At 45.7% G+C, this 18,845-nt stretch overlaps 1 protein-coding gene across 1 annotated transcript; it reads left to right on the plus strand.

The window, feature by feature from the left end:
* The first annotated feature begins 3,552 nt into the window (after positions 1-3,552).
* On the plus strand, positions 3,553-14,819 carry LOC140722183 (C-type lectin domain family 9 member A-like). Its single transcript, XM_073036975.1, has 4 exons — positions 3,553-3,626; positions 12,209-12,351; positions 12,563-12,627; positions 14,636-14,819. Exons 1-4 carry the CDS (start codon positions 3,557-3,559, stop codon positions 14,817-14,819), a joined length of 462 nt encoding a protein of 153 aa, XP_072893076.1. The 5' UTR covers positions 3,553-3,556.
* Positions 14,820-18,845: the final 4,026 nt, after the last annotated feature.

Genomic DNA, 18,845 nt, shown 5'->3' on the forward strand with positions numbered 1-18,845 from the left:
ACAAAGACAGGGACCCGATTTTTCCACAGACTACATGGGCAGTGAACAACCAACAAGGAGAGACCGATCAGACCGACGCATATGGCTAATCTGTGTTTTAACAGCGGCCCTCGTTATCACGGGTATCTGCTGGAGTATTCATGGTGAGTTTCACACAGGTCGCAACGACCACACCGCAGAGAATAAAAATGGCCACTGTAACAGCGACTCATTCCCAACACTTCCCAGAAACACCTTTCACTGTGATACCAAGGCACCCCTCACTGTGGTACTGACGGGTCTCTCAGCATGTCCACGACTCAGCCCTCACCGTGACACCGACACAACCCCCACCAACACATCCCTCAACATGAAACTGACATATCCCTCAGCCTGATACCAACACACAACCTATTGTAATAACGATTCAATATAACACTGACACGCCTCTCGACGTGGCACCGACATGTCACACCCTGTGATGTGGACACATCCATTACTGTGACGTAGACATATCCCTCACTGTGACGCAGACACGTCCATCACTTTGAGAACGACTCATCTCTTATCATGACAGCAAAAGCCACTCCATCGAAACACCGATATACCCCTCTCCGTCATAATGACGCATCACTCACCGACAAGCCCCTCAGAGCGTCACCCACTCAGTCCTCACCGTGACAACAACACTAAACTTACCGTGATAGCGACAGATCCACCGTGACCACAACAGGTCCTTCCCCGTGACTCAAACACACCACGCACCGTGACATCGACATATTTTTTCCGCTGTCACACCAATACATCGGACACTATGACACTGGTGAGTCTCTCACTGTAACACCGTCAAACCTCACACTGTGACCCCCACATATCTCTCACCGTGACATAGAGATACACCGGGATGTGACCCGGTACTCCTCTCACATGGACCCAGAAACCATATAACTATGACAATTACAGTACAGAAACAGGCCATCTCGGCCCTTCTGGTCCGTGACAAACGCTTACTCTCATCTCGTCCCACTGAACCGCACTCAGCCCATAACCCTCCATTCCTTTCCTGTCCATGTACCTATCCAATTATACTTTAAATGACAATATCGAACCTGCCTCTACGACTTCTACTGAAGCTCGTTACACACAGTTACCACTCTCTGAGTAAAGAAATTCCCCCTCGTGTTACCCTTACACTTTTGACCCTAACTGTCAAATCATGTCCTCTTTTTTTGAATCTCCCCTGCTCTCAATGGAAAAAAAGCCAATCCACGTCAACTCTATCTATCCCCTCATAATTTAAAATACCGCTATTAAGTCCCCCCCCCCTCAACTTTCTACGTTCCAAGGAATAAAGACCTAACTTGTTCAACCTTTCCCTGTAACTTTGGTGCTGAAACCCAGGTAACATTCTAGTAAATCTCCTCTCTACTCTCTCTATTTTGTTGACATCTTTCCTATAATCCGGTGACCAGAACTGTACACAATACTCCAAATTCGGTCTTACCAATGTCTTGTATAATTTTAACATTACAACCCAACTCCTATATTCAATGCTCTGATTTATAAAGGCCAGCATACCAAAAGCTTTCTTCGCCACCCTATCCACATGAGATTCCACCTTCAGGGCATAATGCATCATTATTCCTAGATCACTCTGTTCTACTGCATTCCTCAATGCCCTATCATTTACCGCGACATAGAGATACACGGCGATGTGACCCGGTACACCTCTCACATTGAACCAGAAACACCTATCACAATGACAGCTACGCGTTTCTCACTGAAACACCGAGTCGGTGTGACAGGGAATCAACTATCACCGCGATACTGACGCATCTCCCATCGTGACACCGACGAAAACCTCGCTCGTAACCTGATATACCCCTCAGTGCGTCCCAGACACGTACCTGACGGTGGCGCCCAGCACACCTCTTACTGTAACACTGACGCACCACTCTCCGTGACCCGCTCAGTAGCTTGACGCTGACACATTATAAACGCCAAACATCCTTCACCATCTCAGATCACCTCTGACCGAACTACATACTCCTTTGGGAAGAAAATCAGCTGATGAACAGGACCCAACGCCAATGTCCATGAGTTAAACTCAATCTTTCAATCCCAGATATCTGAGATTTCCCACCCAGGTCTCTCCCAGACAACCTGTCTCAAGGCGAAACACACCTCAGTGACACCGACACGCCCTTTACCGTGACTCTAAGCCACCACTGACACCTACAGGCTCCTCAACGTGACCCGCCCAGCTCTCCACCGAGACAAGGACTCACAGGTGACACCCCTGTCCGAGACAAGATCGCCCCTCAACATCACACCGATGCTCCGCTCACTGAGGCAATTACCCAGACCTCACCCTGACACAGACAAACCCCTTACCTTGATACATAGACCTAAATTCACAATGACACCGACATAGTCCTCTCCGTGACACTGACACACAGCTCAGCGTGACAATCGGACACACACCGTGGCCATGACATGCCTCTCACAATGATACAGACACACTCCTCTCAATGAGACCAACAACCACACATTACACCGATACTCCACACACCATGACACAACCAGACCCCTCACTCTGACATTTCCCGCACCTGAAATATCCTTCGCCTTGTCATCGAGATACACTGCATTGTGGCCCGGCACACCTCTCGACGGGGCACAGAAACACCTATCACAGTAGCCCCCACTTGTCCCGCGCAGCAGCTCGAACATGCCCCGCGCTGAGACAGGGAATCAATCATCACCACGATGCTGACACAGACCCCATTGTAACAACAAAAAAACGTTTACCAGGGCATTAATAACCCCTCAGAGTGACACAGACACACCCTTCAACGTGGTGCCGGCGCCTCCCACTGTGTCAGCAGCACATTTCAACACTGTGACACCCGTCACCGTGACACTGACACAACACTCTCTGTGACCCGTTCGGTAGCGTGACGCTGACTCACGTGTCACTGTAAACGCTAAACATCCTTCACCATCTCTCTCAGTATCACAGATTCGTCAGTCTCTTAAACGAATGCACAACGATCTCCGTCACCAGTTCACTGAGATGGAAACGAAGTACAGATCTGTCAACGAAACCAAGGCTCAAATCTGTGAATTGTTGACCAGCAGAAGAGGTAAGACATCATCCCCCTCTTTCACCCGCTCCTCATCACAGGGCAGGCATGAAGAGAGGAAGCGTCACTCTGTGTCTGACATCGGGAGTGTGTGAAGAGATGGTATGGAGGGTGATCCACTCTGTGGTTGACCGAGCGAGTGTGATGCCATTGCATGGAGCGCGTTTCGCTCTGGCACTGAATCCAGGAGAGTGTGATGGGACGTTGTGGATGTGGATTCAATCTGTGTCTGAATCCCAGAGAGAGAGATGGGACGGAACAGAGAGAGCATCACTCTGTGTCTGGATCCTGGAGTGTGTGAATCCACAATATCGGAAAATTCCCATCCGGAACTCTCCCAGAGAAGCTGTCTTAAGAATCTCTCTGCGCTGAACTCTAATCTGTCCGATCTTAAACGAAGGCACAGCAATCTCCGTCATCAGTTCACTGAGATGGAAACGAAGTACAGATCTGTCAACGAAACCAAGGCTCAAATCTGCGAATTGATGACCAGCAGAAGAGGTGAGACATCATCCTCCACTTTCACCCGTTCCTCAACACAGGGCATGCATGAAGAGAGGAAGCGTCACTCTGTGCTCGATATCGGGAGTATGTGATGAGATGGTATGGAGGATGATTGACTCTGTGTTTGACCCGGTGAGTGTGATGGGACTGCGTGGAGGAAGTTTCACTCTGTCACTGAATCCAGGAGAGTGTGATGGGACGTTGTGGAGGTGGATTCACTCTGTGTCTGACCCCGGGATTTTGAGACGTAACATTTCAGCTTCACCCTATGTCCCACTCCCGGAATGTCTGATGGGACAGTATGGATCCAACTTCACTCTGTGTCTGACAGCGGGGTTGTGTGATGGGACAGTGCAGAGGGAAGTTCATTCTATGCTTCGCCAGACTGTGTGATTGGATATTGTGGAGGGAGTCTAACCCCGTGAGTGTGTGAGCGGAATTTCGCTGTGTGTGGTGTTACGTACCCGTGACACGTGACAGTGGTACCCTTGTCACGTGACTGGGGTTGAAGCTATACTGGACTTGAGGTAATGGTCTTGTGATGGTGGAGTGACGTCATTTTCCCGCCAGTAGAGGTCATGTGACAGTTTTTTTTTACAGGTTATAAAAGGAAGACCCACCCTGTGGGGTGGGGCAGTTCGTGGCTGAGTTTGCCAAGCTGACTTCATGTCACTGCGTGATTTAATGTTATGACGCAGTTTAGTTGAAAAATGAAGTTGTATATAATGCCTAAAGTTTAAAAGGTCATTGCCAGCAGTTTCTCTGCTAGTGGAAAGTGAATATCGGAGTTCGGAATTTAAACATCGAGGAGAATCGATTTTCGACGGTGGATGGGTTTCGACCTTATTTGATCCTCATTCGGAAGGATTCCGTTGACTATTCTTGCTATTAATCCCTGGGTTTGACCAGAAAGGATTTGAGAATAGTGTGGAAGGAAGGTCAGTGCCTTTAAGCCGTTATATTTTATAAAATTCTTCGTGGGAAATTTCGACGCCGGGGATCGAAGGACAACGACGTGGAAGAGAATTAAAATCGCCTTAAAAAGTCTCTCCTTTTAAATGGGCTGTGAGCTTTTGAACTTTCGGCATACCGCTTTAAAGAACTGTTTTTTTTTTCAATACCGCTTTAAGAACTGTTTGAACTGCATCGCTTTAAGAACTGTGAATCTGCCGCACCGCAGCTGTTTTCCGGTTACGCTAGTGTTTGTTTACTTTTGGGGGGTTTGTTTTCAGTGTTTAATAAACGTGTTATTTGTTATAAAAACCCTTGCCGAACTCATATATATTTATTCTTGCCTGAATACGTATCATAAATATGGGGGCTCGTCCGTGATTGGATAGTTTGGGTTTAAATGCTTGTTAACTTTTGAATCGGTGTTTTGGTAACGGGGACTGCTCGATTCTTTAGTTTGATTGGCTTGTGAGTGATTTTCGGCAACGATGAATATTGATGAGTTTCTGGATTCGCCAGCCGTGGATTTGTTAGCGAAGGCGAAAAAAACTGATGTATCTGAGATAGCTCGTAGATTGCACCTTAAAGGTATTTTGAAGACTACATCAAAAGCTGTAATACAGAGAAAAATCGCATCGCACTTTGTGGCTTCGGGTGATTTTGATGAATCGATTTTAGAATCGTTTCCAATAAGTAATCTGGAGATGCAATTGCAAATTGAACATATGATGATAGAGAGGTGTAAATTGGAAGCTGAACAGAAGCAGAGAGATTTTGAATATGCAATGGCGAAATTAAGGTCTGGGAATCAGTCTTCTGATTCTAAAAAACCGTTTGTTGCTAGTCAAGAAATTAAATTGGTCCCTCCATTTAGTGAAACAGAAGTGGAAAGATATTTTCAACGTTTTGAAACTATTGCTCGGATGTCAGACTGGCCGAAAGAAAAATGGTCAGTGTTGTTACAGAGTGTAATTAAAGTCAAAGCACAGCAAGTTTACACAGCTTTAACTGCTGCGCAAGCATTAGATTATGATATTGTGAAAACGAATAATCTCAAAGCATACGAATTAGTCCCAGAAGCATATAGGGAAAGATTCAGAAGTTTGAAAAAGACTGTGGAAAAGACTTATGTGGAATTTGCCTATGATAAAGCTATGTGTTTTGAGAGATGGGTTTCTTCTAAAAATGTAAATGATGACTATAGTACATTGAAAGAGCTGATTTTGATGGAGGAATTTAAAAGAAGCATTCCTGTTGAAGTAAGGACCTACTTAAATGAGAGGGATACTGATAAATTGCAGGACTGTGCTAGATTAGCTGATGAGTATGTTTTAATCCATAAGAATAAATTTCCTCAGGGTAGAATTTTTACGAGGAATAATAATATGGAGACTCAAGGTAAATCAGAAATTAAATCAGAGGTTAATGAAAAAGGTAAGGAGGAAGGAAAACCTGTGAAGGAAAGACAGTTTGGTCTTATTTGTAACTATTGTAAGAAGCCTGACCATGTAATAGCTAACTGTTTCAAATTGAAAAAGAAAGAGAAAGAAGCAGTTCCAGATGTTTGTGTGCAACATACTGAAGCACCTGTAAAGTTACAGGGTTTGGTAAACACAAATGAGGATTTGTTAGAGTCTGACCAAGTTAGAAAGGGATATGATCATTTTATAACTGAAGGGTTTGTATCCTTGAAAGAAGGATCTACTCTGGTGCCAATAAAAATCCTTAGGGATACTGGAGCTTCTCAATCACTGATGTTAGATAGTGTGTTGAAGTTTAATGAAGAGAGTGATACTGGTGAGGTAAATTACATAAGAGGTGTTGGAAGTGATTTTATGCCTGTACATTTACATAAAGTAAATTTAAAATCAGGGTTAGTTACAGGATTTGTTAAAGTAGGATTACAGCATAGCTTACCTGTGAAGTGTATTTCTTTATTGTTAGGTAATGACTTGGCAGGTGGACAAGTTTTTCCAGAAGTGCATTTGACAATGGAGTCAGAGGAACCAGAGATGAATTCTAACACAGATTCTTCCTGTGTTGTGACTAGAGCTATGGCTAAAAAGATTGATGTGCAGAATGAGGTTGTTACTCATGACTGTTCAACTCAGGATTCGAGTTTTGAGGATGTGTCAGAGACTTTCTTACCTTCGTTGTTTGAACAAGATTCTGGGAGTAAGTCTGACTATGAAGATTTATCTCTGTCTCGGAAGGAGATGATAGCAGAGCAGAATAGAGATACTGAGATGATAAAATTAAGGGAACAAGCTTTACTAGGTAGTGAAATTGAGAAGGTGTCAGTAGGATATTATTTGGAAAAAGGAGTGTTGATGAGGAAGTGGAGGTCGCCTACAATTCCTGCAAGTGAGGAATGGAATGTTGTTTACCAGGTAGTTGTTCCTAAAGTTTATCGAAATGAAATTTTGACTTTAGCTCATAGTGTGCCTTTAGGTGGACATCAAGGGGTAAGGAAAACAGTGGACAAGATTTTAAAACATTTTTACTGGCCTGGTCTAAGAAAAGATGTGGCGATGTTTTGTAAAACGTGCCATACTTGTCAAATTGTGAGTAAACCAAATCAGGTTACACCAGTAGCTCCATTACAACCTATTCCAGCATTTGGTGAACCGTTTTCAAAAGTTATTGTAGATTGTGTTGGTCCATTACCAAAGACAAAAACTGGTTATCAGTATTTGTTGACTATCATGTGTACTTCGTCTAGGTTTCCAGAGGCAGTACCACTTAGGAATATAAAAGCTAAAACTGTGACGAAGGCTCTTATAAAATTCTTTACTTATTTTGGATTGCCTAAGGAAATACAAACTGACCAAGGCAGTAATTTTATGTCTGGATTGATTCAACAGATAGTTTATAAATTGGGAGCTAAGCAAATCACTTCGTCTGCATACCATCCAGAATCGCAAGGTGCCTTGGAGAGGTTTCATTCTACCCTCAAGAATATGATTAGGACATATTGTGTGGAAAATGAAAGTGACTGGGATGAGAGTATAAACTTAATTTTATTTGCAGTAAGGGAATCGGTACAGGAATCTTTAGGTTTTAGTCCATTTGAACTTGTGTTTGGGCATAGAGTTAGAGGACCTTTAGCTTTATTGAAAGAACAGTGGATTAGTAAGGAAGTGCATACTAATTTGTTGGACTATGTTTTGAAATTTAAGGACAGGTTACATAAAGCTTGTAGTTTAGCCAAGGAAAATTTAAATTTGGCTCAGGAGAAAATGAAAACTAGGTATGATAAAGAAGCTAGGATGAGGATGTTTAAGCCTGGAGATAAGGTGTTGGTTCTTTTCGCAGTGCAGACAAATCCTTTACAAGCTAGATTTCATGGTCCTTATGAAATTGTGTCTAGAATCAATGATGTGGATTACGTAATAAAAACTCCAGATCGTAGAAGGTCAACACAACTTTGCCATATTAATATGATTAAACCATATTTTGGGAAACAATCTGATACTGTGACTGTTGTGGTTAGTGAGAATGAGTTTGATTTAACTGGGAACATAATAGATTATTCATCTGACTTTCATTCTAAATCTAACATTGTTTCTGTTAGGTTACCTAATTCGACCATTCTGAAAAATATGGATGAGAAATTAGCACATTTACAGCTAGAGCAGAAACAACAGTTGAAGGAATTGATTTTTAAATATAAGGATTTGTTTCCAGATGTTCCGAGAAGGACTACTATAGCTTCACATGATGTAGATATTGGAGATGCCAAACCTATTAAACAACATCCATATAGGATGAACATGGAAAAATGTGAACTTGCTGAGAAAGAAATTGAATACATGTTAGAGAATGATATTATTAGACATTCTAACACGAATTGGAGTTCGCCATGTGTTATGGTGCCAAAACCTGATGGTAGTATTAGGTTTTGTACGGACTATAGGAAGGTGAATGCTGTAACGAAAACAGATGCATATCCAATTCCTAGAGTAGATGATTGTGTAGATAAGGTTGGAAAAGCAAAGTTCCTTACAAAAATTGATTTATTGAAAGGGTATTGGTATGTTCCATTAACGGACAGAGGTAGAGAGATTTCTGCAATTGTAACTCCATCTGGGTTATATGAGTATAATGTTCTTCCATTTGGGATGAAGAATGCCCCAGGTACTTTCCAGAGGATGATTAACTCTGTGATTCAGGGATTGAAAGATACTGATGCTTATATTGATGATTTAGTGACAGGAAATGATACTTGGGAAGCACACATAATTGCGGTGGAGAAATTGTTTGAAAGACTTTCAAAAGCTAACTTGACTATTAATTTAGCTAAGAGTGAATTTGAACATGCCACTGTGACTTACCTTGGTTATGTTGTAGGTCAAGGTAAGGTAGCTCCTGTTCAGGCAAAAGTTCAGGCAATTTTAGAGATTCCCACTCCGACGGGGAAAAAAACTCTCAGAAGGTTTTTGGGAATGGTAGGATATTTTCGAAAATTTTGTAAGAATTTTGCTGATGTTGCCCTTCCATTAACTAACCTTCTGCAGAAGAATGTGAAGTTTGTGTGGACAGTGCCTTGTCAGGAAGCATTTGAAAAATTGAAAACAATGATATGCCAACAACCTGTGCTTAAGGCACCTGACTTTGAAAAACCTTTTTCATTAGCTGTAGATGCTAGTGATGAAGCTGCGGGAGCAGTATTGATGCGAAGGAATGATGGTGATGAGGTTGATCATCCAGTAGCTTACTTTTCTAAGAAATTTAATAAGCATCAAAGAAACTACTCCACAATAGAGAAAGAATTGTTATCTCTTGTTTTAGCTTTGGAATATTTTGAGGTATATATTGGTACAACTCAAAAACCACTTATTGTTTACACTGATCATAATCAGTTAGTTTTTCTGAGTAAGATGAAAAACAAAAACAGAAGATTATTAAATTGGAGTTTGATGTTACAAGAGTACAATATTGTGATAACTCATATTAAAGGTAAAGATAATGTGGTTGCTGATTGTCTATCTCGATGTTGAATGTACAATGTATTTTTTTTGGGGTGTTTTTTTTATTGTAACACTCCTACTGTATTGTATATTGTGTATGTTATATAATTTATACATTTGTTTTTCTTGTAAGTAATAGTTAAAATTTTTGTTCTTGTAAGATCAAAAATGTTTTTTTTTTGGAGGGAGGTGTTACGTACCCGTGACACGTGACGTGGTACCCTTGTCACGTGACTGGGGTTGAAGCTATAATGGACATGAGGTAATGGTCTTGTGATGGTGGAGTGACGTCATTTTCTCGCCAGTAGAGGTCATGTGACAGGTTTTTTTTACAGGTTATAAAAGGAAGACCCACCCTGTGGGATGGGGCAGTTCGTGGCTGGGTTTGCCAAGCTGACTTCATGTCACTGCGTGATTTAATGTTATGACGCAGCCTAAAGTTTAAAAGGTCATTGCCAGCAGTTTCTTTGCTAGTGGAGAGTGAATATCGGTGTTCGGAAGTTAAAGATCGAGGAGAATCGATTTTCGACGGTGGATGGGTTTCGACCTTATTTGATCCTCATTCGGAAGGATTCCGTTGACTATTCTTGCTATTAATCCCTGGGTTTGACCAGAAAGGATTTGAGAATAGTGTGGAAGGAAGGTCAGTGCCTTTAAGCCGTTATATTTCATAAAATTCTTCGTGGGAAAGTTCGACGCCGGGGATCGAAGGACAACGACGTGGAAGAGAATTTAAATCGCCTTAAAAAGTCTCTCCTTTTAAATGGACTGTGAGCTTTTGAACTTTCGGCATACCGCTTTAAAGAACTGTTTTTTTTCAATAAAGCTTTAAGAACTGTTTGAACTGCAACGCTATTAAGAACTGTGAATCTGCCGCACCGCAGCTGTTTTCCGGTTACGCTAGTGTTTGTTTACTTTTGTGGGGTTTGTTTTCAGTGTTTAATAAACGTGTTATTTGTTATAAAAACCCTTGCCGAACTCATATATATTTATTGTTGCCTGAATACGTAACAGTGGGAACACAGGAGGGTGTGATGGGGCGGTTCAGAGAGAGCCTGACTCTGTGACCCGCTAGGAACAGCGATAGGAAGGGAGATTCACATTGTATTAGTCTCGGGAGTGTGTGATGGGACCGTATGGAGGCAGCTTCCCTCTGTGTCTGACACTTTGCTGTGTGGTGTGTTGAGAAGATATACAGGAGGAATCACTGTCCCTCTGACGTTTGTCGTGTGTGTTGAGGGAGTTTCTTTCTGTGTCTGACCACTGGAGAGTGTTATTGGGGCCGTGGATAGAGAGATTCATAGTGTGTCTGACCAAGGTTGTGTGTGACTGGAGTTTGTGGAGGGATATAAATTCTGTTCTCTGACCCAGGGAGTGTGTGATGAGACGATGTGGAGGGAGTAAGACCCAGACTCTAACCCCGCAAGAGATTGACTCCCTCGCTCCTCACTCTGACCGTTGGAATGTGTGATGAGGCCATGGAGGAGTGGAGGGAGTTTCACACTGTGTCTGATCTCGGGAGTGTGTGATGAGACGGTGCGGACGGTGCACACTGTTTTTGACCCTGCGCTTGTGTCATGGAGGAGTGAGAAAGAGCTTCACTCCATGTCTCTCTCCGGGTGTCAGTAATCGGACGGTGCTGAGAAGGAGCTACACTGTGTCTCATCCCTGGATTGTGCGATTGGACACTGTGACAGCAGCTTAGCTCTGTGTCTCACTCCAGGAATGTGTGATAGGACGGTTTGGAAGCAGCTTCACTCTTTGTCTGTCCGCAAGAGCGTGAGATTTGACAATAACCAGCGTGCAGTGTAAACGTCTAAACCTATGTGTGTGTGTGATATGGAGCAGTTGAGAGAGAGAGAGAGAGAGGAGGAGAGAGAGAGAGAGAGAGAGAGAGAGAGATGAGAGAGGAGAGAGAGAGAGAGAGAGAGAGAGAGAGACTGAGAGAGAGAGGAGAGAGAGGAGAGAGAGAGAGAGAGAGAGGAGAGAGAGAGAGAGCGTTTCACTCTGTGGCTGACCGCGGGAGAGTGGAGCGTGTGGGGCAAACTTCATTCTGGATCCGGCCCAGAGGCTGTGGGACGATCCGCAATGGAATGGGCTTCACCTCCATGTTTGATTCAGGGGTCTCTGATAGGACAGTGTGGAGGGTGCATCGCTCTTTTTCTGACACTCTGAATGAGTGATAAAATGGTGTGGAGCGAGTATCATTTAGTGTCTGACTCCGTCTGTGTATCAGCGGAGGGTTAGACGTTCCCCCAGTCTGTGCCTGACTGGAGAGTCTATGATGGATGATGTGGAGGAATCTTCGCTCTGTGTTTGATCCGTGTGAACCATTGATGGGACGTTATGGAGGGAACCTCATTCTGTGTCTCTGCCCAGGAGTGTGCGATGGGACAGTGTGGTAGGAGATACACCTCTGTGTCTTCACCCCCGTGAGTGTGTGATGGATGGTTTGGAGGGAACTTCACTGTTCCTGATCCTTGTTAATGTGCGTTTGGACGGGCGTGGGGGGAGATTCACTCTGTGCTTGAACTCAGGTGTGCGTGATGAGACCGCCTGGCGGGAAATACACTCTGTGACACACCGCGCCGGTGTGATGGGAAAGTGTGAAGAGATAATTCACTCCGTGTCTCACTGTTTCTTGTTCCTGATTTCCAGAGCAAACGTGTTCCAGGGACTGGGTCACAAATAAAGACCGGTGTTATTATGTTTCGACGTTTGAAACATCTTTCCCCAGAGCGATGCAAGAATGTTCAAACCGAGATTCAAGGCTGCTGGAAATCAATTCAAGGGATGAATCGGTATGTGTACAGCACGGGAAGATTCCACAGTAACACAGGAATCATCACACACACGCGGTGTCAAGACATTGAGTGAAAATCCACAATACACTCCCGTAACGCACACCCGGGGTCAGACACAGAGTGAATCTCTCTCCACCCCCATCCCATCACACTCTCCCGTAAACAGTTTTCGATTCTCGCCATTAATCAAAGGGATTTAATTTTACAGAGTTTTGTTTTACGGTCTCTTGATCCCCAAGACCTTGATTACTGGCTTGGACAATGCGCGAACGGGTGAGTTTTGGACTGAACTGTGTGGTGGGAGATTGGGAATGACACTGTCCTGAGGGGAGAAAATCGGATTAGTTTACGGACTGAAGTAGGTTTGTGAGAAGAGAGTTGGGGCTGGGATTTGGTTGTCGGGAGAGAACGATACAAGGGGAATATTTTAGGGAGGGATACGTGTCAGTCACAGGAGTGGGCAGCGAAATATTTTGACGATTTGCTGTCGGCCCCGGGATTATTTCCCTGGGATTATTTTGGTGACTGACGCAGGGCTGTGCGCATTGGGCGATCCTGTGGAATTAGTTCGGGGTCTGACACAGATCTGTAGGGTGAAGTAGGCAGACTGGGATAGGTTTGACGACAGGCCTTACTCTGTGAGAAAGAGTTATGCAGCCGGATCAGTTTGGGGTCTGACATTTGATCTGGGGGAGAGAGAGTGGGACAACTGGATCAGTTTGGGGTCTGACACTGATCTGGGGGGAGAGGAGTGGGACAACTGGATCAGTTTGGGGTCTGACACTGATCTGAGGGGAGAGAGTGGGACAACAGGATCAGTTCGGGGTCTGACACTGATCTGGGGGGAGAGAGTGGGACAACTGGATCAGTTTGGGGTCTGACACTGATCTGAGGGGAGAGAGTGGGACAACTGGATCAGTTTGGGGTCTGACACTGACCTGGGGGGAGAGAGTGGGACAACTGGATCAGTTTGGGGTCTGACACTGATCTGGGGGGAGAGAGTGGGACAACAGGATCAGTTCGGGGTCTTGACACTGATCTGAGGGGAGAGAGTGGGACAACTGGATTAGTTTGGGGTCTGACACTGATCAGTAGGGTGCAGTAGGCAGACTGGGATAGGTTTTGACGACAGGCCTTACTCTGTGAGAAAGAGTTATGCAGCCGGATCAGTTTAGGGTCTGACACTGACCTTGGGGGAGAGAGTGGGACAACTGGATCAGTTCGGGGTCTGACACTGTCCCGAGGGGAGAAAATGGGATTAGTTTACGGACTGAAGTAGGTTTGTGAGAAGAGAGTTGGGGCTGGGATTTGGTTTCGGGAGAGAACGATACAGGGGGAATATTTTAGGGAGAGATACGTGTCAGTCACAGGAGTGGGCAGCGAAATATTTTGACGATTTGCTGTCGGCCCCGGGGATTATTTCCCTGGGATTATTTGGTGACTGACGCAGGGCTGTGCGCATTGGGCGATCCTGTGGAATTAGTTCGGGGTCTGACACAGTTCTGTAGGGTGAAGTAGGCAGACTGGGATAGGTTTGACGACAGGCCTTACTCTGTGAGAAAGAGTTATGCAGCCGGATCAGTTTGGGGTCTGACATTGATCTGGGGGGAGAGAGTGGGACAACTGGATCAGTTTGGGGTCTGACACTGATCTGAGGGGAGAGAGTGGGACAACAGGATCAGTTCGGGGTCTGACACTGACCTGGGGGGGAAGAGAGTGGGACAACTGGTTTAGTTTGGAGACCGATACGGGGATGTGGGCACAGAGTCGGTCAGTGGATCCAGTCTGCTGACTGACGCAGGGCTGAGAGAGCGGTGAGAGGCAATGGGATTAACCTGAAGACTGACATGAACTGTGGGAAGAGGAAGGAGCCGTGGGATGGATGTGGGGACCAACAGATGGTTGCATGATCAGATTGTGCCGATGGGATTAATTTCGGAACCTCGATAATCTCTAGGGGGAAGGATGGGTGTGTAAGATCCGTTTGGGGATTAAAATAGATTTGACGGTAGAACGTGGGGTGTTCGATTCGCATTGGGTCTGCCACAGGACTGTGGGGACCGCGGACGACGGGCCGGAGGCTGTGGGGGAGGTGGTGTAGTTGGATTAATTAGGCGACTGACACAGAGCAGTGGGGAGACATTGGGACACTAAAATTATTTTGGGAATGACACAGGGCTGTGGTGATTGCCCGGGTTTAATAGGATTAGTTTGACGACGGTCTCGTGTTCCGCCGGATCTGTTTAGTCTCTGTTCAAATTTTGTAACCATTTACTGATAGGAATGATGCCTATGGTCTGCTGTACAAGGTGACATCCGGAAGGACCTCCTGCAGTGAATGCAAATCGAGTGCAGGGAGTGACTATTGCCTTCATAATAATTACCATTTCATCTGTGAGAAGTCTGCCCCCTGCTGCCCGGATATTCCTGCCAAGATCCAGGTTTTCTGTCAACAGCCCGGATAGCCGACTTGAATCAAAGGATTACCCCGCCTTTCCCTTCCTTATCCCTCCTCCACTCTCACTCACACCATCCTCTCAAAATCCTCCCGACATTCTCTGCCTACCTGCTTCTCTATTCTCCTCTTTTCGTAACCCCTTTCTCCCCACAACACATGGAAACCCCGATCTCCATCTATCCCGTTCTTTCTCGCCATCCCTCCCCATCCCGCTCTTTCTCACTCCCTCTAACTCTCTCTACCCCATCTCCTCACCCTATTTTCTCGACCTTTCTCCGACTGCTATTTCTCCGCTCCCTCTTCCAACCTCTTTATATTTTTCTTCCTTTCCCCCTCTCTACCGCACTCTTTCCCTCTCCTCTCCGTTCCCTCAAACACCTGCGTCTCTCTGATCTCTCTCCCTTTATCTCCTTTCCACCCACTCTCACCTCAGTCTTGTGCCGTCTGGGTCTCGATACCTCAGCTCTGGGTAAAAGTCTGTGCGCATTCCCTCTGTCTGTGCCCCTCTTGAGTTTTTGCAACTCTGTAAGGTCACAGCTACGGTCCAGGGAATAAAGACCCCTTTATCTGAGATTTACACGGCCTGTAATTTCTTGTTGTGAAGCATCAGTATGGATCAAAGATGTAATATCAATGTAAATTACAAATATTAATATATACCACAAAAATGTGGAGTTAGTTCTCGTGCGTTGAAAGATGTGATGGCGCAGTGGAAGAAGATGTCCCATTGCCTCTCTGTGTTTTGGAATTTCTCCCCGTTTAGGCAATAGTCCGCACATTTATTTCTACAACAAATGTGCACGACCTTGCATTTTGCAATATTGTGTTTCATGTGCCAATTTGTTGAACATTCTTCTATTCTGTCTGTCCTTTTGCATCCTGCCTTTCTACTGGTTGGTAAGTTGATGAGAAGATCAACCAAAATTAGCCATTTCACACTTATCTGGATTGAACATCTGCCACATTCTTGCTCAGTTTTGCATTCTACCAATGTCCCGCTGTTACCTCTGACAGCCCCCCACACTATCCACAATACATCCAACCTTTGTGTTATCAGCAAACGTGCTAAACCCATCCCTCCACTCCCTCATCCAGGTCATTCATAAAAATCATGAACAGTAAGGGCCCCAAAGAGATCCCCGAGACACTCCACTGGTGACCGGGGAGAATATGCATGCATACTCCATGCAGAATATGACCCGTCTAACAGCACGCTTTACCTTTCTGTGGGTAATGTCCTCTTTGATCCTATGCCTCATTACTTTCTCAGCAAGCCTTGCACGGGTTACCTTATCAAATGCCTTGCTGAAATACATATACACTACATCTACTGCTCTTCCTTCATCATTGTGTTTAGTCAGATCCTCAAAAAATTCAATCAGGGCTTGTGTGGCACGACCTGCCCTTTAAAAAGCCATGCTGACTACTCCTCGAGTTTAGTTTATAAATTGAAAGAAGAGGCCAATATGTTTGGCGTCAGGAATAATCTGGCAAGTGCGGATTCGGCCAGGTTGTTTTCTGGCAAAGATGTACCTGCTAAGTTGAAGCCCAGGCGCTGTTTCATAAGAATTGTGGGAGGTTTGGAAGGAGAGAGGAACTTCAGTCTAGAGGATTGGGACCACACACTGTGAATGGGGAAGAGTGCCGGGTAACCAAAGGGCGGAGCAGATAGGAGTAGGGACTGGTTTAACGTTTCGGAGATTCCTGATTAATTTCTGGACGCTCCGTTAAAGAAGTGTGAGTGTCTTTGGGGAGGATACAGTGGGGATTCACTAGGATGCTGCCCGGTATAGAGAGCACTATCTATATGCAGTGGTCAGAATTTTCGGTTTCTTTTCTCTGGAGCGGCGAAGGCGGAGGGGACAACTGGCAGAGGGATATCTCACTAGAACAGACACAGATGGACCAGAGAGCGGGTGTTATTTCCCCCAGGATACAAATGTCCAGTACAAGAGGGCATGCATTGATGTGAGAGGGATAAGTTCAGAGGAGATGAGGTTGACAAGTTTTTCATTCACACAGAGACTGGTGGGTAATTGTACTGTGCTACCAGAGACGGTGGTGAGGGCAGATCGATATAGGCGTTTCACTGGCTCTTTGACAGACACGTGGATTTGCAGGGAATTGTTAGAGATGGTCGTGTGTTGGGCAGAAGGGACTTAGATTAATTGGTATATCACAACATTGCGGGCCGAAGGATCTCCTCTGTTCGGTGATTTACGTTCACTGCTCTACAGGAGGGTCAGGGAGTGTTTTGAACTCATGGGATGGGAAACGCAGGGGGCGGGGTAGATGAAGGAATATGACGTTGCATTGAGAAACTCAGGGAACGACCTCTCGACATGGGCAGTGAACGACCCGCACATCCCTCACTACTACACAGACAAACCGCTCACCGTGACACCGACACAGCCCTCAACGGGACATGAACGCGCCCTTCATCGTGACACCGACACAGCCATCAACGGGACATGAACGCGCCCCTCACCGTGACATCGACACAGCCCTCAATGGGACATGAAAGCGCCCCTCACCGTGTCAACGGCACAGCCCTAAACGGGACAGGAACGCGCCCCTCACCGTAACATCGACACAGCCCTCAATGGGACATGAAAGCGCCCCTCACCGTGTCAACGGCACAGCCCTAAACGGGACAGGAACGCGCCCCTCACCGTGACACCGACACAGCCCTCAACGGGACATGAACGCGCCCCTCACCGTAACACCGGCGCACCGATACGCCTTGCAGCATAACACGAACTCACCGCCCAACGGTACCGGTACACCGTCACTCCCTTCACGGCAGGAAGGAGATTATCCCCCGGTATGCATAATCCCCTCCCTCTCCAAGACTCCTCCCCATTTCCGTCTATCCTCGCTCTCCTGCACTACTCCCTCTCTCCGTCACACAATCCCTCCTTTACACCACTTCTGTCACCGTCCCTCCCTTACAAGCTGCCTCGTCTTCGTGACAAACTCCTTCTCTGCACACATCCCCGTCTCCTTTATCCCTTGTCTTCCCACCACCGCAACCCGTCTCGGTGCCCCGATGTATCCGCTGAGATTAGTCTGGAGAATGACACGGTGTCCTGGAGAGAAAGCAGTGTAGTGGGAATAGTTCGGAGACTGACGTGGGGCTGCGTGGAGATCGCGGTGTAGTGCGATTAGTTTAGAGACCGGCACGGGCTGTGGAGAGAGTGGAGTAGTGGGAATATTTCCAAAAAAATCTCTTTGGGTTGCCAACTGGATCTCTTTTGCTTCTGGTGAGATTGTCTAATACTGTTTGATTGGAAAGTGGCCTCTCATGTTGTCTACAAGATGAAGTCTGGAAAGTTCAAATGCACCGAATGCGAATCGTCCAGGAGAAGTTCGTCTTGCAATCGTGATAAACACCGTTTCATCTACGAGACGGCGGGAGCGGTGTTTCCTTTGACGGGACTGGCTGAGTCTACATCCCTCTGCAGTCTCTGGCCACCCTGGGCATCGTCAACTCCACACCAGGCGGTGATGCGACTGGACAGAGCGCCCCCCCAGCGGACATCCATAGACATTTACTCGTGTTCAATTAGAGATCAAATCGTCACAAACTCCTGACTTCACAACACCTTCTGTGGTCAGGGAGTTATGGATGGTGTCAACCCAAGTGCAGAGTAAGGTCTGAAATTAACTCAGACTTAGACTCAAAATAAACTACGGTAGTAACTACATCCGAAGTGTCAATCACAACCCACATTGCCAGAAATGGATCTCCTACGGTTGAGCACTGAGTGCTCAGCACAATCCATTTAATTACAGACATTCCAGGAAGGATTGTGACAGGCAGAAACTGGCAGTCCGAGTCGTAAAGTGAGAGTGAGAGTGAAGCACATTCCAAATGAGGCCACACCAGAGCCTTAAAACTAAATCCTTGCCCGGGAAATGAATGCGAGCCTTTTATTAGCCTTCCTCACCACCGAGTCCTTGAACAATCCAGCCTGTTGGTGACAAAGGTTTTCAGTGCCCTACTAAAACACATTCGGAACCCGACGCCTTG

This window comes from Hemitrygon akajei, unplaced genomic scaffold, assembly GCF_048418815.1.
Source record: "Hemitrygon akajei unplaced genomic scaffold, sHemAka1.3 Scf000071, whole genome shotgun sequence".
NCBI classification, from domain to species: Eukaryota; Metazoa; Chordata; class Chondrichthyes; order Myliobatiformes; family Dasyatidae; genus Hemitrygon; species Hemitrygon akajei.

Excerpts from the sequence above, each read along its gene's own strand:
- LOC140722183 (XM_073036975.1), top strand. The coding sequence starts at position 3,557 with ATGGAAACGAAGTACAGATCTGTCAACGAAACCAAGGCTCAAATCTGC. Across the intron at positions 3,627-12,208 it reads ATTGATGACCAGCAGAAGAG|AGCAAACGTGTTCCAGGGAC; the intron begins GTGAGACATCAT and ends CCTGATTTCCAG. Across the intron at positions 12,352-12,562 it reads TCAATTCAAGGGATGAATCG|AGTTTTGTTTTACGGTCTCT; the intron begins GTATGTGTACAG and ends TTAATTTTACAG.